Genomic DNA, 27393 nt, shown 5'->3' on the forward strand with positions numbered 1-27393 from the left:
CTTTTGGTACCATCTAATAGTCATATATTGTTCAGTCAGTTGTTGTTGGTTTTCTCTCTCTCTCTCTCTCTCTCTCTGTCTCTCTCTCTTTTTGTGTACATACTCACAACAGACCCAAGAAAATGTTTAGAGATTTTTCTACATGTTCACATCCTTGCTGCCCTTTAGCATCAACACCAGGAAGGTTTTAGACTTTGAAATTGCGTGATATCAGTTGTGTTGCCAGAAGATAAAAACCTGGCAGTTTGGGTGAGCCCATGACCTTCCATCTAGCACCACAGTAGAACCAGTGTGACATCTTCATTAGATATGACGAACCTAACACAAACTATAACAACCGATTCATAATGTGTTATGAATAATTAATTATTTGGACATTTAAATCCTCTTTCTTTTGTATTCACAAGTTGATGACAAATGACGTAATGGCCAGTTTCAACATCTGTCTGAACAAAAATGCATCAAAAAAGTGCAACGTCTGTCAAATGTTGGAAGTTGATGAAAATCGTGTTGACGTCAGAACCCAACGTCAGATTGACATCAACCTCCAGCGATGGACAGACTTTGCATTTTGGTTGAAAATGAAAATCAGGTTGTTGTCAGAACCCAACGTCAGACCCTATTTTCAACCAAAATGCAACAATCTGACGTTATATTGACTTCCAGTGCCTGCTGGGTTGTGACAATATGGTTTCGGGAAACAGTCGTGGCTAGTTGATTTCTTCAATGAATCATTGTACTATGGTAATTAAGCAGTGAGTTACGTTGTTGTACAGGAAAAGCACCCCAAAGCAGTCTGAAATGTATTTCCAGAAAAATGATTGTAGCTCGAAACGGTGAGTTATAAAGTCACAATTGTGAAACAAAAACTCACAATTCTGATAAAAAGACAGCTTTTTCCTCCGATTGGACTTTATAACTTGCATTTATGAGTTTATATCTCACAATTATAAGAAAAGAAGTAAAAATTGATATATAAATTGAGATTGTGAGGGGAGACAGAATTGCGAGATATAAACAAAAAAGTCAGTGTGAGATAAAACATTGCAATTATCTTTTCTTTTTTTATTCTGTGGCAGAAACAAGCTTCCATACCCATCCCTATAAATGGTGGAATATCTAAGAAAAAAAATTAATCTAATCACATTACTAAAATTAATACAGAGACAAAATTTAGAATGTACTCTTTTAATTAGACTGGTGTTTTCTTTTCTCATTGCTTTTGCTCCAGCGAGCTGCTCTTCACACTGTGTTCTGTTATAAACAAGATTTCTTGTAAATCACATGACCATACTTTATTTTTGCCAAGATTTTTCCTTTTTTTGTGTGTGTGTGTCAAAGCAGTTTGATGAAGTTGGGAAATAGCCTTCGTAGTCTTTTCTCAGTTAGTAGCTAGGTGATGTTAGTAGCTGTCCTAACGGAGTAATCACATATGAGCAAGGTATAACAGCAAGATGATCTGCCCTCTGATTTTTACATTTTTGTTTTTTCTTGTAGCGGATGCACAGAAACCCACGTAAGTACTAGAATTATTGACAAATTTTCCAAAAGTAAACAATTTTTGTTTTCTGATAATTACACATTTATAGCATTTTGTTCTATCCTATCAGTATTTGTGCTGTTGTATTTGTGTTTATATACATGTTTATGCATTTATTCTACAGATGCCTAATTGTTGCTCCAAATAAAATTCACCTGGGAGTGGAAGAGACGGTGAGTGTGCAGCTTCATGGAGCAACTAAAGCAACGAGTATGGAGCTATACTTTGAACTCCAGACTCCTTCAAGAATTCTGTCAGAAAAGAAATCTATCATCCTCAGTAACAACAATAACTACCAGGCTGTGGTAAAACTTAAGGTGAGTCTGTACACTTTTTTAAAAATGTTAAAATCTATTACTTCAAAGTAAACTGCCAGTAAAGTCTTTTCTAACCCATATACTGTAGGTTGATCCTAAGATGTATGGAAGTGAAAAAAGGGATACATATGTTCAGCTTGCAGCCAGAAGCAATGATGTCTTTGCAGAACCAATCAGAAAAGCCAACATCTTATTGTCAACTAAAAGAGGGTACATTTTTATCCAAACAGACAAGCCCATTTATAATCCAGGGGAAAATGGTACTGTATGACTATTCACTTTCTTCCTTTATTTATTTTTCTTCTTATTATAATTTACTTTTGTTAAAGGCACAATATGTAAAAAAATATCCAAAAAAAAAAAAAAGACTAGAACAATGTTATATATTTTGTTGACTTTTGTGTACTTACATTATCCCAAATGTTTCCAAGAATTTTAAAATCCAGAGAAATAAGCAATTTTAACCGTGACCATGCGTCACCTGTCATCATACCCGCGTTACCCTTGATTTCCACTTTTAATCTGTAGAAACCATGGAAACACCAAAGACGCTTTAATATATTATGTGTTTTATTAGACAGGTGAGCAACTGTTTGGATACATTCATCGACAGAAAACTAATCATTGTTATATAGCTCAACGCAGTAAGTCCTATTGTTTAAATCTCATTTTCTTGATTTACTGTGAGTACCATGTTTTACCATGCTAAATATCGATCTTACTAGCTTACTGCAGTGTGCAACAAGTGTCTCATAGTAGCCGTCGAGCAAACGCACAGAGTAGCATTAGAACAACTTTCAACACACAAATGTATCTAATATGAAAAAGAGTGCTGCGTTACTCCACATACACATGACCAGAAGAAGCGGAAGCGGTCGTCTGCGGCATAATAAAAGCTCCACCGCTCGAGTCGTGTGTCGCGCTTGTCTCTCATTAGCAATCACTCCAGCGGCCTCGTTCCACTCCAACGGCTTTCAGCCACACCCTGCTTCATACTACAGTAATGTTAATAAATAGCTTATTCCATAGCTTATCCATGGAAATGATTTCTGTCCTGTCCTGTCAGATTATTTTCCGGCTGTAGACGTGAAGGCAACACCTCCCATGATTCCGCGAAATCAAGGCGTCATCAAGCTACGCCTTTGTTTTGAATAAGCGACCTCTAGTGGTGAAAAATTACATATTGTGCCTTTAAATCTGTATTATTTGTTTAACAGTATTAAAAAATGCCACTTTAGTTTAGTTTCTCTTTATTCTATGTTTTTCAGTCAAATACAGAATCTTCACCCTAGACAACTACATGCTCCCAATAAAGGATGAAATTCACGTTCAAATAGCTGTAAGTTGTTATTGTCCATGATCAAATGCAAATAATAAGCACAATTACCTGGAATGAGCAGGTAAAAAACTTTCTTTTTACAGAACTGCAAAGGCTTGATTGTTTACAATCATATTTTGCTCTCTGACAAAATCTTGGAAAAAACTATCACTATACCGGAAGTGGAGCTGTAAGTTAACTGCATGAGCACTAAATGAACACTACCCAACTGAATATAGTGTGTATATAGTGATTGATTAAAGCTTTGCTTGTAAAAATCACAAATGCATATAGCGTATAAACATATTCTTATACAGTGGGAAACATTACATCATGGGGACAGCTATGGACTTGTAATGAACCTCATTGATATATTGTGTGTAATTTTATTAATCCTTCAGGGCAGGCAAATGGAAAATCACTGCATCATTCCATAACTACCCCGAATCTACCTCAGCATTGGAGTTTGAGGTCAAGGAATACGGTAGGTATTATGAAATTGCAGGTGCATCTATTTTAAGAATTCTCATTTAATCTTTCACTTTAACCTTTCATTCATCGTAGTTTTGCCAACATTTGAGGTTAAGATTGAGGCACCACAGCCTTACCATGTTTTGAAGAGCAAGTCCTTTCCATTCAACATCTCTGCAAGGTACGTACACTACTTCGTCACATGCTGATGGGGTTTGTTGCTGACTTCAGATTTTGCCATGTAACTCACTGGTTTTTGGTGTTTTCAGATATACTTATGGGAAAGGGGTCAACGGGATAGCATATGTTCGATTTGGACTTATTGATGAAAAGGGTAATAAGATATATCTTCAAGGCACTGAACAACAGATAGCAGTAAGTAAATCATTTTGCATTGGAAAAAAAGCTAAAATGTTTCTGATAATTAAAAAAAAAAAAAAATACAGTGTACTTGTCAGTATCTGATTTGGTTTATTGGTTTGTATTCTTCTGTTATGCAGGTAGAGGATGGCACTGCAAATACACATGTACTCACTGAGGACTTAAAGACAGCATCAGAAAATAACACTCAAGGCCATATAGAGGGATATTATCTTTATATTGCGGTCTCAGTTTTGGAAAAAGCAAGTGAGTAATAAATGAAAAGTAGCCTAATGATTAGATCAGGAAATGCATGGAATCTTATTATACACTGACCATTTTATGCACTTATTTTATTCACTTAGAGTTACTATTTATCTCCAGATGGATATTAAAATATGTTTAATGATAGAAAATTAAATCACAATAAATATTTGTACTCATTTTATGCAGGTGGCAATCTAGAGGAAGCCGAAAGTTCTTCAGTGAAGATTGTGACATCACCATATGTTGTTGATCTGTCAAAAACCAAGACGTATTTCACCCCGGGTGGCACGTTTTCCATTTTGGTATGTGGCCTAAAGAATTTTTTAACTCAAATCTGTTCTTTTTATCCCTCTCTAGCGTTAAACTATATGTATATGTTAGTACCACACTGCATACACAAATAAAATAAATAATTTTGTAAGTACTCCTGAATTCTTTTTGCAGGCTACTTCAACGTATCCAGATGGCAGCCGAGTCCCAAACTTGAAATTTACAGCCACTGTTAGAATAAAAGGATCATCAGAGCAGATTCTGGAAAATGAGGGCTGGGGAGATGAAAGGGGAGATGTAGCCATGTCCTTTCAAATACCACCACAAGCTAAGACTTTAGCTATAACGGTGAGATTTCACAAGATAACTGATATCTTTATTTCCATTGGGAAGTCCAAATTAAGGGGCCAGAATATACAATTTCCTTGTTTTGAATATGCTGTCAACAACAGTATAAACCTTTTATGTGTTCTTGTGGCTCTGGTGTTGGCCAATCAGCATCCAGGACTGGGACTGTCCATTTTATATGGTCCATATTTTGCAGGTTTTTGCTGAAGGGAGAGACCAGGAGATAATTCGTAGTGATGAAAAGATGACAGCCAGTGCAATAAAAGCTGAAGGACACAGATATCTTAGTTTGGAAGTGGAGAAACAGTTCTTACACCCTGGAAAAGACTTGAAAGTTACATTACGGGACATTACACCTCAGGGTGCAGCAAAACCAACTTTCTTTTATTTTATGGTAAGAACAGCTTCAGCTTCAATGTCATTTTTTTGATTGGGTCTTTACCAGTGAACAATGATTTGCTTTATTTTCGATCTAATGTCTTCCATCATTTTAAAAATAAATACAGGTTTGGAGTAAGGGACAAATTGTGCAGGTGGGGAGGGTGCCAAGAACTGAAATCACAACAGTCAATGTGAACGTCAACGTGGATATGGTACCTTCTTTTCGCCTGGTTGCCTACTATTTTACAGGCCTTTCACCAAAAGAAAAAATAGTGGCTGACTCTGTGTGGGTTGATGTGAAAGATGTCTGCAAAGGCAAGGTACAGCTGAGGCGATTTGTCATTCAAAATCTAAATCCGGTGAAGTGATATTATATTAGATTATTTTAGAAGCGTGTGTTTCCACATACTGTTTTGTGTGCAGGTAGAAATTGATCCAATGGCTGAGAAAAAACCTGCATCTGAGTTTACGGTGACGGTCAGAACAGATCCGAAGGCCAAGGTTGCTCTTGCTGCAGTGGACTCAGCAGTTTACATTCTGAACAAAAACAAACTAAGCCTTCAAAAGGTAACACATTTGGGATTATGTACTGTACATTATGTACAAAATCAAAACTGGAGTCTTGTGAATATCTAGTATGCTATGCTAGTGTACTCCCAAAAGTGCTGCATGTACCTTTTCAGTATTGCTGCACATGATGGAGATGATTTGTTTTTTCCTCCACAGATGTTTGAGTATATGAACTCGTATGACTTGGCCTGTTCTGTTGGAGGAGGAGAGGACTCCAGTGCTGTTCTGCAGAGAGCTGGGCTAACTTTCATTTGTAACTGTGATCTGAAAACCCCTCTAATTGAAAGTAAAATACCTGCTGACATTCTATTTTGTGAGTTATTATTCAAGATCCATGTAAGAGGATCAAAGTGTGATTTTTTTTTTTTTTTTTTACTACTTCTCAGAGCATAAGTGTTACAACTTTAAACCTGAACCCCGCACCAGGAGAGCAGCAGACTATGTTCAAAAATTCAATGCAGTCGGTAAGATGCAAAACAACAGTTTTACAATCTTTGATCATTCCTCGCATGATTTGTCTTTTAATCATGTCAAATGATAATATCATCACCACAGTCAACCACTATAAGAACCACGACAGGAAATGCTGTGTTGATGGTGTAAAGTTAAGCAAAATGCATACGTCCTGTGATGAGCGTCTCAAAAGAGTAAAAGAATCGGACAGCTGTCGTATCGCTTTTAAAAAATGCTGTGAAGCTGCAAATGAGAGGAGGAGGAGGCAGAATTTCGAGAAGAGAAAAACCAGCCTTGGAAGAGGTACAATTTGTGTTGCATAACTTCTCGGAAAGGTTTTCTTAGATTAAAACCACATTTATTGCACAATTCTACAGTGATTTGACTTTTGAATCAAAACAGACAAAGAAATGAGTAAGCAGTAAAGCCAATTTAGTGTATTATCTCAATAATAATAATGATAATAGTATTGATTGTTATTATTTTTTTAGTGTTAGCATCCTTAATAATATTAATAATAATGTTAAAATATTGTCTATATATGAAACTGGCTTCACTGCAACTATAATTTAAATGATTATTATTACTATTCAAAAAATGTTTTGTTTAGAACATGGAGGTTAAGATAAGCTACTTTCAAAAGCTGAAATCTATTCTCTTTTTCTGTCTCTCACTGTAGTCACTGACGACACACTGGACGAAATTGTTATTAATGAGGATGCAATCTACCTCCGTAAATATTTCCCACAATCATGGATGTGGACAGTCATTGAATCGGATAGGACTGGCATTATCAGGTCACCCATTAATCAGATAATATTTTTGACAATATTTACATTTTATAATGAATATACATATATACAGTTGCAAGAAAAAGTATGTGAACCACTTGCAGAAAATGTGAAAAACTTTAACAAAATAAGAGAGATCATACAAAATGCATGTTATTTTTTATTTAGTACTGTCCTGAGTAAGATATTTTACATAAAATATGTTTACATATAATTCACAAGACCAAAAAATTGCAGAATTTATTAGAATGACCCAGTTCAAAAAAAGTTTGTGAACCATTGGTTCTTAATACTGTGTGTGGTTACCTGGGTGAATTTTTTGAATTTGAAGATCAAGGAATATTTTACTTAATTTGCGTTCCGGGAAACATGTAAGCATCTTCTGTTGCTTCCAAAGGTCAGTACTAAATGGAAAAAAAAAATGATATTTAAACAAAATAAGAAAAATTTAGACATCTACGTTCTTTTCAAAAGTTTTCACCCCCCGGCTCTTAATGCATCGTGTTTCCTTCTGGAGATCGTACAGTCACTGCCGGAAAGGGTTCAAATATGCAAAAGATGCTGGAAAACTGAAGAATTTGCAGGATATTTATGAACAACGTTGGTCAGTTTAACAAACAAGGGTCTCAAGAACAACCATCACACATAGATCACCCAGGTAACCACACACAGTATTAAGAACTAATGGTTCACAAACTTTTGAACGCGGTCATTTTAATAAATTCAGCTATTTTTTTTTTTTCTGGTGAATTATATGTAAACATCTTTTATGTAAAATATCTTACTCAGGACAGTACTAAATAAAAAATAACATGCATTTTGTATGATCTCTCTCATTTTGTTAAAATATTTCACATATTCTGCAAGTGGATCACATACTTTTTCTTGCAACTGTATATATATACAGTGGGTACGGAAAGTATTCAGACCCCCTTCATTTTTCACTCTTTGTTATATTGCAGCCATTTGCTAAAATCATTTAAGTTCATTTTTTTTTCCTCATTAATGTACACACAGCACCCCATATTGACAGAAAAACACAGAATTGTTGACATTTTTGCAGATTTATTAAAAAAGAAAAACTGAAATATCACATGGTCCTAAGTATTCAGACCCTTTGCTCAGTATTTAGTAGAAGCACCCTTTTGATCTAATACAGCCATGAGTCTTTTTGGGAAAGATGCAACAAGTTTTTCACACCTGGATTTGGGGATCCTCTGCCATTCCTCCTTGCAGATCCTCTCCAGTTCTGTCAGGTTGGATGGTAAATGTTGGTGGACAGCCATTTTTAGGTCTCTCCAGAGATGCTCAATTGGGTTTAAGTCAGGGCTCTGGCTGGGCCATTCAAGAACAGTCACGGAGTTGTTGTGAAGCCACTCCTTCGTTATTTTAGCTGTGTGCTTAGGGTCATTGTCTTGTTGGAAGGTAAACCTTCGGCCCAGTCTGAGGTCCTGAGCACTCTGGAGAAAGTTTTTGTCCAGGATATCCCTGTACTTAGCCGCATTCATCTTTCCCTTGATTGCAACCAGTCGTCCTGTCCCTGCAGCTGAAAAACACCCCCACAGCATGATGCTGCCACCACCATGCTTCACTGTTGGGACTGTATTGGACAGGTGATGAGCAGTGCCTGGTTTTCTCCACACATACCGCTTAGAATTAAGGCCAAAAAGTTCTATCTTGGTCTCATCAGACCAGAGAATCTTATTTCTCACCATCTTGGAGTCCTCCATGCGGGCTTTCATGTGTCTTGCACTGAGGAGAGGCTTCCGTCGGGCCACTCTGCCATAAAGCCCCGACTGGTGGAGGGCTGCAGTGATGGTTGACTTTCTACAACTTTCTCCCATCTCCCGACTGCATCTCTGGAGCTCAGCCACAGTGATCTTTGGGTTCTTCTTTACCTCTCACCAAGGCTCTTCTCCCCCGATAGCTCAGTTTGGCCGGACGGCCAGCTCTAGGAAGGGTTCTGGTCGTCCCAAACGTCTTCCATTTAAGGATTATGGAGGCCATTGTGCTCTTAGGAACCTTAAGTGCAGCAGAAATTTTTTTGTAACCTTGGCCAGATCTGTGCCTTGCCACAATTCTGTCTCTGAGCTCTTCAGGCAGTTCCTTTGACCTCATGATTCTCATTTGCTCTGACATGCACTGTGAGCTGTAAGGTCTTATATAGACAGGTGTGTGGCTTTCCTAATCAAGTCCAAACAGTATAATCAAACACAGCTGGACTCAAATGAAGGTGTAGAACCATCTCAAGGATGATCAGAAGAAATGGACAGCACCTGAGTTAAATATATGAGTGTCACAGCAAAGGGTCTGAATACTTAGGACCATGTGATATTTCAGTTTTTCTTTTTTAATAGATCTGCAAAAATGTCAACAATTCTGTGTTTTTCTGTCAATATGGGGTGCTGTGTGTACATTAATGAGGAAAAAAAATGAACTTAAATGATTTTAGCAAATGGCTGCAATATAACAAAGAGTGAAAAATTTAAGGGGGTCTGAATACTTTCCGTACCCACTGTATATATATATACTGTAATTCTGATTACCAGAATAAATTACCTCTAACGTAAATTTTCTATGTAAATACTTTTTCGTCTTTTGTGAACTTTAAGGCATGGAGCAGTTGCTCCTGATTCTATAACCACTTGGGAAGTACAGGCTGTGAGCATTTCATCCACAAAAGGTTGCCATTAACTCAAAATTTGCCTTTATTTTATATATATATATATATATATATATATATATATATATATATATATATATATATATATATATACATTGTATATCTCAATCACCATTTGGTGTGCTATTTAGATGGTTTGCTTTTTTTTTGCTTTTTTTTCCCCAGGATTCTGCATTGCAGAGCCAAAGCCCCTGAAGGTCTTCCAGGATTTCTTTTTGTCTGTCAACCTTCCTTACTCTGTGAAGAGAAATGAGCAGCTTCAGATTAAAGCTGTTGTGTACAATTACAAGCTAGAGAGTTTAAAGGTAAATTTAATGAATCTTTATTTTAGGTGCTATTATTTCTAACCAGCAACAAAGACACATGCCTGAAAAATTACTAGTGTGACAAACAGGATTAAAATGCTTTGTAGAAACTCAGCAAAACTCTAGTTCCAGTTTAATGGCTGAGGATGCTGTATCATGTGTCTGTATAGGTAATAGTAAAGATGAATAAGATGGAAGGTTTGTGCACTGCTGGCGGTAGTGAGGTGAGGGAGGAGGTCATGGTTCCTGGTAACTCCGCAGTGGCTGTTTATTTCACCGTGGTCCCCCTTGTTATCGGAAACATCCCCATCACTGTGCTGGCTTATGCCTCAGACACTGCCAGTGACCGAGTAGAAAAGGAGCTCCGTGTGGAGGTAAAGTGTGTTAAGATGGCATACCATGATTTTACTGTGATTTCCTACAAGTAATTCAGTATGACACCTAAAAACTCTCTTTGGAATCCATGTTTAGGGGGAAGGGGAAATCGCCTCTATTGACATGGAGTTCAACATTGATCCAAAACGTAAGAATCCAATATATAATCAGTAGATCTGTTCTTAGGCTTTTCATCATTGCAATAAACTTTTCTTTTATTTGTCTTTTTATGCACAGTTAGGAAATTAGAGATTGATATTCCAGTCCCTGATGATGAGATCCCTGGTGGGACAGACTCAAACATCTTGTTGAGTTTAAAAGGTGAGGTGGATATATATATATATATATATACATACATATCAGGGGTGTTTCCTTCGAGGAGGCAAGGGAGGCAGTCTCCTCAAAAAAAAAACAAAAAAAGTAAGTGTCCAACAGCGACACCTGCAGGTGAAGTTACAGCAGGAGGCTTGCCTTTATGTGCCTTTATGTAAAAAACATTACATAGTTATTGCAAAAAATACAAAATATGTAATGTTTATTTAACCAGGAAAGTTAAGAATAAAGGACATAAATTTACATTTGATATACAGTATATAAAAAATGTGAGGACTTTGCCTCCTCATTTTAAAACACCACTGCACACCACTGAGATGAATATCAAAACATCTCACCGTTGTATGGCCAGATAATACACAAACTACGTTTCTCGGCTGGATAAAGCAAACCAGCGTCTCAATAGTAAAGTTTTGATGCTGAGGATTGCAATCAAAGTAAAGACAATTGTGGTGATGTACAGGAGTCGTACAGTAAGCACGCATGAGTCCGTTATAAACTCTTGTTCAGTATCGCAACTTGACTTGTCTAAAGTAAATTGCAAACAAGCTCTTTGCATTTGTGCTGTACACATACTGTGAATTCAGAAAAGTTTTTTTTTCTGTAATGTTTTTTCATGGGTGCTTTGGTGTGCATAAATGTATGAATTATATGGACTTTATTATCACAGTAGGCTTTTGCAAGGAAGCACATGATGAAGGAGAATTCAATACAAATATACTTTAATTCAAAAAAGAGTAGTGAGTGTTCATTCAGGGAAACAGAATAACAACCATCTGAGTATACTTCGTTTGCACAGTCGAACGCACAGCCTTGCAAAGTATACTTCATTTGACTCGTACGCATACACAGGTGTTCGACGCATGCACAGTTTTGAGCAATCTCTTGCCACGAGTTACAACCCATGTAAATTATATTTGTATTCTTTCATGCTATAGTTGCACAAATGACGGTACTTTCTAACCTCTTCACACAATCTCTCGTCTATTTAGACCTCCATTGTCGCTGTAGCTTGCATGCATTCCGGTCTATTCTGTTTCTGCAGGTTTTCTTCGACTACCTTGTGAATCAACGCCCACAGGACACGGTTGCCACTTTGTGGATAAAGCAAAAAAAAAATTACAAATTAAAAAAATTAAATGCGCATATGCGACCTGTTACAAAAAACCGTCAATGTGCATACTCTTCTGATGATGAAATTCACACACACTCTGTATGCCGACCCTCGCGTACCTGTAAAAAGTGAACTATACTTAGGGTTTTACACTGGTGACACCGAATAAAGAACTGAAGGAAGACAGGACTTAAATACGCAGAGGAAGAAAAGAGCTAATTAATTGGGCAACAGGTGAATGGGATAATCAATCAAGGGAACAAACTGGCACACATTAGGAAACTGGGTCACACAGGCAAACAGGCACATAACTAAAACACAATGAAACATAGCCAAAACAGAACAGAATAAAATATAACCTTTACACTTATATCATTTGGTTAATTGTTGTCCTTTTGTAGTCTCCCAAGTGTCCTTTTTTGGAAAGATACCTAAATCACCCTTAAATCTGATGGTTTACTTTGCAGGATATAGCAAATTATGACAAAATTAACATGTTAAACAAGATAAATGGTGTATACTTAATTTCATAATAAGTGTGTGATTAATTTTCTAATTAAAAATTTTAATCTATTGAGTTCCCTAATATATATTATTTATGACCTTTTTATTTTCCAGGTGGGGTGATGGGTGAGTCGGTAGATAACTGTCTAAACCTGGAGGGTGTTGATAAACTCATTCAGCTGCCCACTGGCTGTGCGGAGCAGACTATGGTGAAGATGTCTCCTGCTATTCATGCCATGAGGTACCTGGATGCCACCAAACAATGGATATCACTGAAAGCTGAACGAAGAGATGAGGCCCAAGCAATGATCCAAACTGGTGCGTATCCATTATGAGATACCTGCAGATGACAAAACATTAAAGGATTAGTTCACTTTCAAATGAAAATTTCCTGATAATTTACTCACCCCCATGTCATCCAAGATGCCCATGTCCTTCTTTCTTCAGACGAAAAGAAATTAAGGTTTTTGATAAAAACATTCCAGGATTATTCTCCTTATAGTGGACTTCAGTGGTCTCTCCAAACGGTTAAAATTTAAGTCAAAAAGTCAAAGTCAAAAATTATAGTTTCAGTGCAGCTTCAAAGGGCTTTAAATAATACCAGACGAGGAATAAGGGACCTTAATTTCTTTTCGTCTGAAGACAGAAGGACATGGACATCTTGGATGACATGGGGGTGAGTAAATTATCAGTAAAATTATTTGAAAGTGGACTAATCCTTTAAGTAAATAGGTCATAAGCTATGAGCAGGGTCGTAGCTAGGGTATCTAGCACCTTATTGCAGGTTGTTGCTGTGGACTTTCCTTGGTGGAAATCACGTTCTGGGTGGGGGTCCCCCACAATTTAAATTGCAGTGTTCCCCCTCTATTGAAATCGTGTTCCTGGAGTCAGTGCGATTGTTTTTTTGTTTTTGTTTTTTGTTTTTTGAAAGAAGTCCCTTTTGCTCACCAAGGACGCATTTATTTGATCAAATTCCATTTTGTATTTTAAAATGTAATTGATTGCTGTGATGGCAAAGTTGAATTTCGCCATTCATTACTCCAGTCTTCGGTCAGATATGCTGATTTGTTTAAGAAACATTTATTATAATTATCAATATTGAAAACAGTTGTGCTGCTTAATATTCTTGTTGAAACTTTGATACATTTTTCTTCAGGATTATTTGATGAATAAAACGTTTTTTAAAAAAAACAGCGTTTATTTAAAATAGAATGTTTAGTAGCATTATAAATGCCTTTACTGTCACTTTTCTTAAATTGAATGTATCCTTGTTGAATAAAATTATTAATTTCTCTAAAAAAAAAAAAAAAAAAACCCTTACTGACCCCAAAATTTTGAACAGTATTATATATATCCCATATTTGCATATATATGAGAGACAAGATTTTTTGTTGGGCCCACCATTATGTAAAAGTATTTAGTATTAAAATATGTGAAAAATGTTAGGATGTTGATACATCATATACACCATATAACATATACATCTTGGTTTCAACTTCTTATGTACCAGGTTACAACACAGTCCTCGCATACAAGAAAACTGATGGCTCTTACGGAGCCTTTCTGAGTACTCCCAGCAGTATTTGGTATGTTTTTGGTTATCTGCTAAATGCTTAAAATGTATTATTTTATATATATATATATATATATATATATATATATATATATACACTGTAAAAAGTAATACGCTATATCTACTCAATTTTGGCAACAGATTACAAGCAATATGATTAATTAAATTCAACAATTAGAATTAAGTTAGAATTACTTGAATTAATTCCTTAAATGTCAACCATTTAAAATGAGTAAAATTTAAACAAAAATATCTGAATAGACAGATAGACGTCAAAGAAGAATTAAAAACTCTTTATTTTTTATTGCCAACATTGAAGACACCTGATGATAACAAGCAGAATCATTGAAGGAAAGAGAAACACAATAATTAACAGAGGTTTAGATGTTGGTGTTGATTTTATTGAAAATGTTTCTTTTAGTTGGCCAGTTTGACTCTTTGCTTTTTATGTCAGTTTGTGGTTTTTGTAATGGTGTTTGCTAATTTTACACATTTTAAATAGTTGAGTTTTAAGGAAATAATTTGATTCATTCTAACTCAATTCTTATATGTTGAATTTAATTAACAAAATTGCTTGTAATCTGTTGCCACAATTTTGAGTAGATAGAGTGTATTACTTTTTACAGTGTACATATATAAACTAAATCCATACATAATTTAAGACTTTTGTTTTTTGATTAGTGCAAAATTGATTTATTTTTTCAACTTCTATCCAACTTCTATATTCCTTCAGGCTTACTGCATTTATTGCAAAGGAGCTGACGGAGTCTCGAGACATTATCAATGTGAATGACTTGTATATTCAGGAGGCCATGTCTTATCTCATTTCCAAACAGAAGCGCAACGGTGCATGGGATGATCCCAATCGCCTATATGACAGAGGAATGAAGGTACAGCAAAAGGGCATATTTGTTTTATTTGTTCTATATTGATTACTAACATTGACTTAAAATAGACAAATATTTGTCCTCAGGGAGGAGTTGGACAGGCCAAAGATGAGGTCCCCTTAACTGCCTTTCTCCTTATATCAATGAACCATGCTTTGAGAGCGTACGAGCTGGGAAGTGATACAGAACTGGTAACATATTAATAGTGGCAGAGTATTTTTTCTATTCATTAACTACTAAATAAACTGTACAAATCTCTGTTTATTTCCAGAGAGTAGCTATTGATAAAGCAAAGTCTTATCTAGAGGGGCAGTTGGATGCTTTGGAGAGTCCCTATTCGCTTGCCATCACAGCTTATGCCTTGACCTTTCATGACCATCAAAGTGCAGAAGCCCAGCGATTGAAGCAGAAGCTAAAAGACATTGCTAATTGTGACAACAGTTAGTAATTAAATTATTACCAGCAATTTTACATCTTGAATTCTTTCTCTTAGAACATAATTCACTTAACATAGCAGAAGATATTCTCAAAAACTGCAGAAGATGCATGTCTTATTAGCACTTGAAAAAATTTGGTCACAGTTATTTAGCTCAGTTATCATATTATCCGATCCATGCATCATCTTTTCTCACCTTTCCATACAGCAAAGTGTTTCTGGAATGCCAAGGGTGGCAGAGTCAAATTAGAGGGTAAAGCTGATGCTGAGACTGTGGAGACCACAGCATATGCTCTACTCAGTATGCTGTCTGTGCGTGACATTGAGACTGCTAAACGCGCCGCAAACTGGCTGACAGAGCAGCGCAAGTATGGTGGTGGATTCCAGTCCACACAGGTGGGTTGCAGAAAAATTTAACTATAAAATGTTGAATGTGACTTTACACCCAATTATTTTTCTTTCTATTCAAATAAAGAATGCATCACAGTTTCCACAAAAACAGTGGTGCATATTTTCAACATTTATGATAATAAAAAAATGCTTAAGCATTAAAGGGTTAGTTCACCCAAAAATGTAATTTCTGTCTTAAGTACTCACCCTTATCAAAGAATATAGAACCCAAGAGGCGAAACTCTGATGCTTTTTGGGTAACAGCCACTAGGTGTCGCTTCGGTAGCCATTTTGGGGTGAAAATGCCAACTGGACAATAGAATCCATCACACCTAACACACCCAAAATCGGCGAATCTCACAGCCAAATCAGAAGCGCAATAGAAAATTTCTCAAATTAAATCATCAGTAAATTTTATGACACCTACAGTAAATGTTGTATTGTCTTATATATGTTTTATGTTATCAGTTGTGGAATCCAACACATCTGAGGTAACGTAGTTAGCCTACTTTGAGTATTTTCATTTTATGCAACTTTACACATTTACTATTAATAGTAAATTAATAATTAAAGTTAAGATCATCATGTTTGTAGCGTGATCCAGGGAATTAAAACGTACAAAAACGTATTTTATAGAACATAATGCATTGTTGTGTCTTATCCCATAATTCCCACTTTTGGACATAGTGGCTGTGTTTTTTTGTTTACATAGTCTTGCTTTAACGGACATTAATATAAGACAACACTGCAAAAACCAGCTGTTTTATTCTGTTATATATTTATTGTCCAGCACTCCCAATTTTTCTGATGCATGTCCTTAATTTAATTTCATATGTTGGTATTAATTCAGTGTATATAATGCTAATACTTGAACTTCAAAGAATTTTAACCCAAATTGACTGGGTTTCTAGACAGCAACCCTGACAGCAACATTGTGTGGGTCAGATCCGGCCCACATCTGGTCCGCGTGTAAACCACATGTACCAGATGTGGGCCGGATCTGGCCCGACACTATGTTGCTGTCTGGGAAAGATTTTGTGAAAAAAAAAAGTGAAAGACTTAAACACAAAGTCTGTAAAATAAACTGTTAAAAGAATTTGATGATCACTAGTGATTGTATGTTATTCTGTGTTGTCATCATTCAGGTTGGATTTCAACTTCAATGTACTTTTTGATATTGCCATAGAAGCTAGTGGACTGCTGAGTCTTTTTCACCCCAAAATGGTGGAAGCGTAGGGCTGCTGCTGGGCGCTGGTGTTGCAATGGAACGTTCTATTGGCTTTCACTTCTTGTCAGTATAAGTTCTTTGCCCTTATGTCGTCCCAAACCCGTAAGACCTTCCTTTGTCTTCGGAACACAAATTAAGATATTTTGGATGAAATCTGAGGGTATCTGATCCGCACATAGACAGCAACGACATTGCACCTTTTGAGGTCCAGAAAGGTACTAAAGACATTGTTAAAACCGGCGATGTGACTACAGTGGTTCAACCTTAAACAAAAATAATGACTTTATTCAACAAATTCGTGTGTCCCGTCATATTGCTACGCTGTTGTGGTTGCAGAGCTTCGGTGTTTACGTCCGAACGACGGCTCAGTATTGGCCGGCTCTGGTCACGTGAGCAGCACGTCGCATGCGTGAGCCCGCGTTCAGACATAAACTTTGAAGCTCTGCAACGAAAATAGCGTAGCAGTTTGACGGGACAGACGAATTTGTTGAATAAAGTTGTTATTTTTGTTTTGTTTTTGTGCACAAAAAGTATTCTCGTCGCTTCATAACATTAAGGTTGAACCACTGTAGTCACATCACTGGTTTTAACGATGTCTTTTGTACCTTTCTGGACCTCAAAAGGTGCAATGTCGTTGCTTTCTATGTGTGGATCAGATACCCTCAGATTTCTTAATTTGATCAAAAATATATTAATTTGTGTTCCGAAGACAAACGAAGGTCTTGCAGGTTTGGGACGACATGACAGTGAGTACTTAATGACAGAAATTAGACACATTAGAATGATTTCTGATGGATCATGTGACACTGAAGACTGGAGTAATGATGCTGAAAATTCAGCTTTGCCATCACAAGAATACTCTAAATTACAATTTTAAATATTTTAAAATAGAAAACAGTTATTTTAAATTATAATAATATTTCACAATTTTTACTGTATTAATGTTCAAATAAATGCAGCCTTGGTGAGCATAGGAGACTTCTTTCAAAAACACACAAAAAAAAAACTTACTGACCCAAACTTTTGAACAGTAGTGTACCTTTTACATATATCATAATTTATATCAAACCATCTCAATGTCTGGTGGTAACTGATCCTACACACACAATCACATACATTGCATTATACAGGATTGTCTTACCAATAAGTTAAAAACCTCATAAAATAACAACTTTGTGTACTCAAATATGAAACAGCAGTGAGGCATAATATTAAAAAAATATGTTGCAGGTTGAAACCGGTTAAAACATACTAAAGTGTTCTCCATGAGCTATTACCATTGTGGCCTTGCCTTGAACCACAGTAGGCAACTAACCTCAGGTTGCTGCACAAGTGTATTTAATACCATAGTGAATGCACATGGGTTATGTACAACCCACAAAACATCTCGATGCAAATGTCCTTATTTCAAAAAACATACAACCTTTTTAAAAACAGTGTGAAATGAAAAGACAATGTGAAAATGTTAGGCTCAAGATGAGTCCTTTTGACACATTAGCATTTTTAAACTTGTCAGCCCCAATTCTACCATCTTTTGTGTTGGTTTTCCAGTTTGCATTAATCCATGTTTTTTTTGTTTTTTTTTTAAATATATTTTTATATATAGGATACAGTCCTGGCCCTTGAGGCTCTGTCGAAATATAGCATGCAGAACAACGATGTAGGAGACTTGGATCTGAGGGTGGAAATGTGCCATGAAAATGGCAAAAAAGAAGATTTACACTTGACCAAATTTAATGCGCTCACTGCAGCAGCCGTCAAGGTAAGAAAGATTACTTAAAAACAGTAATGGTACTAGTATATTCCTAAAAGTTGACTTGTATATCTTCAGTGGATATATATGCATATACTTTACATTTAAAAATAGTGATGACTGATCCTGTACTGCCCAGATTTTCTTTTCTTTCTTGAATAAGCCCCTCCCACTAATTCCATATTTAAGTGACTAAAAAGTAGGTTCATGGCTTTGATGTAACTAATTAAAAAAAAAAAGGAACAAACGTTTAATATGTTGAAACATCCAGTTTTAATGGGGAATGTCAAACCTAGGCAGAAAACTCATTAGGTGATTTTATTGGTCTTCAAATATGTGATAAAGTATGACAAAACAAGTAAAAATAAATAAATAAATAAATAAATAAATAAATACCTCACTGTACGTGAACTTGTTTACACAGGTCAGACATGCTGGTAAAGTTACCCTAAATGTAACGGGAACGGGACGTGGAACATTAGCAGTAAGAAGTTTTTGTATTGTTGTATTGTTGATCTATGGTGTTTCAGTTCATGGTATTTTAAATGGCATTTTGCTTTTACAGGTTGTGCAGACATACAGAACTATGAAGAAGGATGAATCATACTGTGATCTATTTAACCTTAGTGTTACAGTGGAAGGCGAGCTGGAATACAGTATGTAACATTATATGACAGCCGCTGCTGTTGTAGGTCACTCAATAAGAAATACATTTTGAATTGTGTATATAATGTATACGTTTTTTTTTTTGTTTTTTTTTTAAACTATACATCTTTTATTCACAATAAAAAATGTATAGTTGCACATATCGAGTATCTGGTATTTGGGTGAGGGTGACCTCAGACGGTTGACAAGGAGTAGTTATAAACGTCATCTATGCTCTTCTGTAGGAATTTCTAAGGATGAAGCGTATGATGACTTTTACAATTACGAAGCCGAGGAAGATCAAAAAGATGAGCCCATGAGTAGCATAGAATGGTTTGATCTTCGCAGCCGCAGAAAAAGACAAATCTTAGAGGAGCCAAAGAAAGAGAGTTCACTCATATACACAGTGTGTGTGGGGTGAGCACAGTAAACAATCTTTTTTATGCATTTAAAAATGATTGATTTGTTATATAAAAGTTCAGCAGAATTGTTTGACCTCTCTGAGATCAAATATTTTTTCTCCTGTCTTCACACAGCATGAAAAAGAAGAATTCTGTTGGCATGGTCATGGTGGACATCTCACTCCTAAGTGGACTGATACCAAACATCAAAGATTTGGAACATGTGCATATGCTTTATTATTACTATTATTATTATTAACATTATTATCAGTAGTCAACATTTGAAGCGGATCAAAAAAGTTCATCCTAAGAACTAAGTTGTCCTAAGAAGAAGGTTTTAGGACAACTTTGAACTTTTTTGATCCACTTCAAATGTTGACTACTGTATTTGTTCACAAAAAAAAAAAAAAAAACATGTTTATATGACTTATTAGTGTTCTTTAAAGGTGCAGTGTGTAAATTTTAGCGGCATCTAGCGGTGAGGTTGCAACTAACAGCGCACACCCCTCCCTTTTGGAGAAGCTACAGTGGCCGTCTGGCCGACATGTCGTCATCTGAGAGAGCAGAGAGTGGGCACCCTGAACCAGAGATTGTATATTATAGGGAGATGAGAGGGTCTGTATCTCTTACCATTGGAGAAAGCGTAACGGCTAACTTAATCACGTGTGGCACCTCTTAGCCTATCGTGTAACGGCCTCTGGTCTCCTTTTCTGCGTACTGGCTGTCTTTAGCGCAGCTGCAGCGTTAGCATTAGCCATTATGCTTTTTTGGCTAATGGTTGCAGGCTTGTCATCTAGTGGCTTTGCCCTGAAACCCTCACGGTCTTCCTCCGAGTCCGCACTTTCATGACATAATGCCGCTTTGACTGCCGGGTAAAGTTCTCTGCGTAGCTCGCAGACTTGCGGGCTCAGCTGAAATGCGCATCAAGGGTGCATAGCGGCCGCTTGCCAGCACCCTTCTGAAACCTAAAATGATGAATGGGACACCCTACGGTGTCATGGACTTAACTGACACAAGCACGCGGCAGCCATTGTAAGTTCACAAGACCGAAAGTGCATACAAAGCCACTGGAAGGCAACCCTACAACCTTTAGCCAAAAAAGCATAATGGCTAACGCTAACGTTCCGGCTCTGGAGGTATGCATAGGCGGTACGCAGGGAAGGAGTTTTGAATGGTGGGCTGAGAGGTGCCGCACATGATTAAGGCCCTGTTCCAAATGGCACCCTAAACCCTCACGGTCTTCCTCTGAGTCCGCACTTTCACGACGTAATGACTGCTGGGTAAAGTCCTCTGCGTAGCTCACAGTCTTGCGGGCTCAGCAGAAGTGCACATGCCTTCTTTAAGCTTAAATGACGAATGGGACACCCTAGTCTTGTGGACTTAACGGACACGCGCACACAGCGGCCATTGTAAGTCCACAAGACCGAAAGTGCACATGAAGTGTGCCATTTGGGACAGGGCCTAAGTTAGCCGTTACGCTTTCTCCAATGGTAAGAGATACAGACCCTCTCATTTCCCTATAATATACAATCTCTGGTGCATAGAAGTGTGCCATTTGAGATTCAGCCTAGCTTGTGTGAAGCAATGAGGTTTCTTCTTACTTCTAACAAAGAACAGTGTCTGCTTCTACTACTACTACTACTTTGTGCGTATTCAACGTAGTGACGATGCAAGCTGCCTCTAAAAACACGAACGATTTAGAAGAAGAACAACATAGTGACGAAACACGCTCTGTAGAGCAGTTTGTCCGTTTAGGGCTGCTGTAGAAACATGCCGGCGCATAATGGCGACTTGACATGGAGGGGGGACCCGCGGTGTATGTGAGAGAATTGGCTCATTCTAAGATAATAAAAACATAACGATTCATTATGAAAGGTCTTTATGTACCACTGAAAACATAGTTATAGCATTTCTGTCAATAGATCCTTCCAAATTTTACACATTGCCCCTTCATAACATTATATTGTAAATAATATTAATCATATTTATAAATAATAGTATTTACCATTTTTGTAATTTGTATTTTTTTCTAGTAATAATCATTAAGTAAACATCAAAATTAAATGAACAAAATAAATAAAACATTTAGAACAAGTTTTCTTACAATAAGCACCATAAAAGCATTATTTCCTGCCTTTGTTCAGTTGCAGATAATACAAATACTATGTGATATAAAAATGACATTTAAATATGAATTTATTTCATTTCTCATTTTTTTCCCCCACAGAATGTAAAGGGCTCAGAGAAGTATATTGATCATTATGAAATCCACCATAATAAAGTCTATCTTTATTTTGCAAAGGTAATGGAAGAGTTTCTAAAAATTCCATGAATTTCAAATTCTTTCTTTTTGATATATGGTTTGCATCTTTTTTTCTTTTTGCTTTACTGCTGAATTTGAACATAAATGTCATTAAGGAGTTAAACTGGCTTATGCAACAGATCCAGCAGACACAAATGATTTGATTATATGGTTCATGTCTACAGATCACCGAAACCGATTGTCTTCAGTTTGGTGCTGACCAGGTGGTTCCCATGGGTCTTGTCCAACCTGCTTCTGCTGTCATATATGACTATTACAGCCCAGGTCATCAAATGCTATTAACAGAACATTTATTGATAACACTTTTGAGTGGTGAACACTGACTAATGCTATTCAATGTGTTACACAGAAAAGAGATGTGGCATATTCTATACAGCCCCTCAGAAAAGCCCAATGATCTCCAAACTGTGTGATGGGGATGTGTGTAAATGTGCAGAAGGTAAGAAAAACTGTAGTGTGATTATATTTTAACACATGGGCTACAAATGCATAAGTGGAAACAAGATGTGCATTTCACACTTTTCAGGTGGTTGTGCAAAGCTGAAAGTCACCTTCAGCAAGGATATAGAAAGCAAAACCCGGAGTAGATATGCTTGCTACAGTCCTACCGTTGACTATGGTGAGAAACTAAAGTCATATAGTGTACAAATATGTTGCCAAGTTTTAACACTATACTTGTTTATATTTTAAATGTGTTCTGTTTTCTATAGTCTATATGATTAAAATTCTCAACTCAAGCAGCGATGAAGTTTTTATGTACTACACCGCATTAATCACTGATGTTCTTCAGATTGGTAAGTTTGGTCCTCAGTATTTTTCAATTTAAAATGAAACAACTTGTAATAAGTTTCTTTAGGTTGATTAAAGTTATAGCTGTTATTTATTGTACTGCTATTTTGAATACTTGGTTTTGATTGGTGAATCACGCCATCCACTGGTCAGATATTCCTAATATTCACTGTCGTCCTCCCTCAGCTTATCTGGGTAACTGAAAAATAAGTTGGTTGATCATAGCGTGATATTATTTTGCACTACATTCATGTCTCTCGTATTACATAAGTGGACTAGTTTTCCTTTGTTTCATATATTCGCAACTGACACTATTTTACGTTTTGTTTATTGTTTGTAGTGAAAATGACTTTAAAGGACATGTTACAATTGTTGCGTCTTATTGCTGTACTGATTGTTTTGTACGCTGTAATCAGGTCCTAAAATATGCACTCGCCAAGCGCCAAATGCAAGTACGAAAAAAAAAAAAGGATATGAAACGGCAACGTTTTTATGAACTTTAACAATGTTGCGAGAACATTAACGTGAACAAAGGCTCAGGACAGTTGACACTGACAGGCCAGTGCTGCACGGAAGTTTAAGCCTTGCTAATTCAAATATTCATGTAAATATTTATATTTAAATACTCAATTCATTACTCGCGTGCAGTGTGGGAAGTTTAAACATCCGAAGCGAGCACCAGGAAGCCGCAAATACTAAATTGAGCTCTCTTTCACGTCTTTCTTGCGCTTGAACTGAAATTCACACAAAATGATGTTAAAATTACTAGTATCCTAGTGGTCGGTTATGTCTTAAATAAACGTAAACAGTTGAGAAAGAAAACACTTGTGTACAAAATGTGTCAGTATATTGGATCTGTGCATTTGGTCTTAAAGTGACAGCAAACATCGATCAGGTGGTTCCCATGGGCCTTGTATATAATATATATACAGTATCTCACAGAAGTGAGTACACCCCTCACATTTTTGTAAATATTTTATATCTTTTCATGTGACAACACTGAAGAAATGACACTTTGCTACAATGTAAAGTAGTGAGTGTACAGCTTGTATAACAGTGTAAATTGCTGTCCATTCAAAAAAACTCAACACAGCCATTAATGTCTAAACTGCTGGCCACAAAAGTGAGTACACCCCTAAGTGAAAATGTCCAAATTGGGCCCAATTAGCCATTTTCTCTCCCTGGTGCCATGTGACTCGTTAGTGTTACGAGGTCTCAGGTGTGAATGGGGAGCAGGTGTTAAATTTGGTGTTATCGCTCTCACTCTCTCATACTGGTCACTGGAAGTTCAACATGGCACCTCATGGCAAAGAACTCTCTGAGGATCTGAAAAAAAGAATTGTTGCTCTACATAAAGATGGTGTAGGCTATAAGAAGATTGCCAAGACCCTGAAACTGAGCTGCAGCACGATGAAGGTATCTCAGGAGACAGGAAGTGAAGCTAACATTGGATTCGGACATGCCTTAATGCCTTCCTACCTTGAAATGTGTCCTCCGAAGGCAGCATTTTTACTAAATTGAGCTCTCTTTCACGTCTTTCTTCTTGCGCTTGAACTGAGAAATTCACACAAAATGATGTTAAAATTACTAGTATCCCAGTGGTCGGTTATGTCTTAAATAAACGTAAACAGTTTAGAAAGAAAACGCTTGTGGACAGAATGTATCGGTATATTGGATCCATGCATTTGGTCTTAAAATGACAGCAGCCTAATATACCTAATATAAAAAACACTCACTGCTCTTGACTGAATAATTAACTTTAATAAGGCTTAATCTATGTTCATTTGTCCAGTGAAGACTAGGCAGTGTTATTTTACATTCTAGTTGCCTACTTAATATTCAATTTTCAGGTACAGAAATTGAATAGTTCTTCATAAATTGAATAGTTTTAGGGCCTGGTTGTAATGGACTTTTTTCATAACGGAATCTTTAAGATAATATACAGGTAAAATCATAAGATTTCAGCCAACATTTCTTGTCCATAGTCCACATATTTGTTTGTTTTATCTGTGCCGGCTGACTGTACATCCTTCAAGTTATAGATTCTGTAAAGTTCATTATACCTAATAACGTAAAACCTTATTGCAAATTGTTACCGCAATAAATAATATATCAACATCTTTCTTGTTAAAGGGATGGACTCTGGTATCCAGAAAGATGTCACGCGTCAGATGATACTGCGCTTATCTTGTGATGGATTGGAGCTGAGTAATGAAGAACAATATCTGATCATGGGTCAGAACAATGCAATCGCTGTTCGGAATAACGATGGACAACAGTAAGCCTTGAAATCTGATGTTTATTGAAAAAACTAAATGAAAATTGCTTTTTGATTTATAAAACATTTTCCTTCTGTTATTTCTGAAGTTTCAGGTATATACTGAACAGTGACATGTGGATCGAGAAGATACCAGAAGAAAAGAGATGCCAAGCAACCACAAGTCGCTCTGCCTGCTTTCTTCTTAAAGAATTTATAAAGCAACACCCCATTAAACGCTGTGATATTTAGAAAACGTAATGACGATGGTAAAATAACCACTTAAAACATCATTATTTGGCTCTGTAAATCATGTGCTTTTATTTCTAGTGCATACTGACATATAAAGAAACTGTTACAGTTGTTTGGTACATTGGAAAATAGAGTCTGAAACAATTCAATTCAGTTTTCTGTGTGTACTGGCAATACAGTAGATTCATGTTACCCTTACGTAGAGGGAAATCAAATGGAAGAAATTTATTACAGTAATCCCAGATATTATCTGTTTGACATGACTTGACCTTTAGCTTTTCAGTATTACAACACCATAAAACAAAGGTAACTTTTAAGGGGTATTTTTAGAGATGCTACATTTCTGAGAAATATTCAAGAGTGCATTATTGCAGTTTAAATACTATGTTTAAAATGTTTCACATGTCCTGTTGTGGTTATACACTGTACAGTTTTATTACAGAATACTGTGTTTAGTGGCTTAAACAACACTGGCTTTTTATCGCTTGCACATGTTCATGAGTCCGTATAAAGTACAGATGTTGTCCTGATTCAGAATGCATTGCTTTCGTGTACTTAGTGGTGTAACATCTGGGACAAAATTATCAAACTGTCATTTCTAATGCAGTATTTTTTTTTAAATTTTTCATTAATTTTCCTACATTCATATAAAACAAGCAATAAAACAAAATAAAAAAACAGTAGTAAATGCTTCAGTAATATGGTAAACCATGGCAAGTACCCTGAAAATTGTTGTTTCATGAATTTGGCAACTTAAAATGCAGCAGTGGCTGTGTGATTTAATTTTCCCTTATTGTTTTATGTTCATATTTTCGGCATCTTGATATGGCAGATTAACATTCCCGTTGATGTGATGACAATGTATGAAGAAAAAAAAACTGTTGTACTTCACTACACATTAGCTTTGTACACCTTGTGAAAACCACTGAAGGCATTAAACTGCAGATAAACAAAACACTTCAACTTAGAAAAATAACTTGTACATTATACCATTGTGTACAAAATAAATAAACTTGCTTTATAACCTTTTTACGTGAATACAAAGCATGCAATATGTCAATTGTGCTCTTGTGGTCAGTGATATGTAGCAAGCCCAAGTCAGTTTTAAAATCAGAGGCACGATGAACCTACAAGCAGTTCTAGTAAAGCCAGTAAAGCACATTGACAGCTGGGTTACTTTAATATTGAGCTTTAGCGCACTAAGAGAGAGTGGATCTTCAAAAAACCATATTACAGCAAATCAATGGCGATCAAATTTACACCATATGATACAAACGCGTACACATGTACAGCTAGTCAATGCACAAAAGGCCAGTTTGATGTGAGAATTTTGAGCTCCATCCACAGGTCATTCTTAAGCTGTTGCATTAATCATTTGCACAGGGAACATTTATTGACCCCCATTTATTCCCTGCAATTCTTAATAAATTTAACAGAGGTGTTTGATAAGCAGCTTTAAGTTTTGCATGAAAGTGTTTGTAAAAGCACACAGATAGCTGCCCTCTTGGTCACTGTTATATACACAGTGACTGTTATTACTTGCTTGGGTTCAATATACAGTACATTCATTTAGGAAATGGCTATTAAAACAAATTGATCAAATAGGGATGCAACATTCATGAAGCCCTGGGTTTGTTCACATCAACATCAGTCAAATGGCTGGAAATCTATGTGCAGAGACTTGTGCAAAGGAAAACATGAAATGCCAAAGAAGACCTTACAGTATATTTGTTAACTCTTCCACCACGGCGAGTCTTTAATTACTGCAGGTATCGGTACACTTTGAAGCAGTGGTTTCCAGAGTCTGCCACGGCCACGTGGCCATCTGATGTGAGAGCCAGACCCTGCGGACCGTACAAAGGATCCGCCGTCGTATTGATGTACGACAGAAAAGAGCCAGAACTGTCAAACACCTAAACAACAAAAAGATGTAGTTTTTCAGAGATCACTGAGCTTTTTTTTTTAATGAATGCCTATAAAGTAGAATTGATTTTTAATAATAATAATAATAATAATAATAATACTATATATATATATATATATATATACACACACACAC

At 36.4% G+C, this 27393-nt stretch overlaps 2 protein-coding genes across 3 annotated transcripts in view; one reads left to right on the top strand and one right to left on the bottom strand.

Annotated features, from left to right (window-relative positions):
- The first annotated feature begins 1336 nt into the window (after nt 1-1336).
- c4 (complement component 4) lies at nt 1337-26363 on the top strand. Its single transcript, XM_051861920.1, has 41 exons — nt 1337-1516; nt 1665-1857; nt 1946-2117; nt 3126-3196; nt 3280-3365; nt 3577-3659; nt 3740-3827; nt 3916-4021; nt 4147-4273; nt 4460-4575; nt 4718-4891; nt 5088-5285; nt 5398-5592; nt 5696-5839; nt 5999-6128; nt 6229-6306; nt 6398-6598; nt 6975-7092; nt 9699-9769; nt 9935-10074; nt 10245-10448; nt 10546-10597; nt 10687-10770; nt 12515-12718; nt 13911-13986; nt 14707-14863; nt 14947-15051; nt 15132-15300; nt 15505-15692; nt 18521-18676; nt 19092-19151; nt 19233-19323; nt 19558-19729; nt 19849-19936; nt 21941-22015; nt 22201-22300; nt 22386-22475; nt 22563-22655; nt 22747-22830; nt 24959-25103; nt 25193-26363. The coding sequence occupies exons 1-41, from the start codon at nt 1455-1457 to the stop codon at nt 25332-25334; spliced, it is 5088 nt and encodes a 1695-aa protein (XP_051717880.1). The 5' UTR covers nt 1337-1454; the 3' UTR covers nt 25335-26363.
- The window catches only part of trim3a (tripartite motif containing 3a), a 32768-nt gene continuing 30750 nt past the window's right edge, over nt 25376-27393 (bottom strand). For both annotated transcript variants that reach the window (XM_051861921.1, XM_051861922.1), the window contains exon 14: nt 25376-27247. In XM_051861921.1, the coding sequence (XP_051717881.1) occupies nt 27095-27247 (153 nt within the window). In that variant the 3' untranslated portion in view covers nt 25376-27094. The remainder of the gene's footprint in view (nt 27248-27393) is intronic.

Source organism: Ctenopharyngodon idella, chromosome 15, assembly GCF_019924925.1.
Source record: "Ctenopharyngodon idella isolate HZGC_01 chromosome 15, HZGC01, whole genome shotgun sequence".
NCBI classification, from domain to species: Eukaryota; Metazoa; Chordata; class Actinopteri; order Cypriniformes; family Xenocyprididae; genus Ctenopharyngodon; species Ctenopharyngodon idella.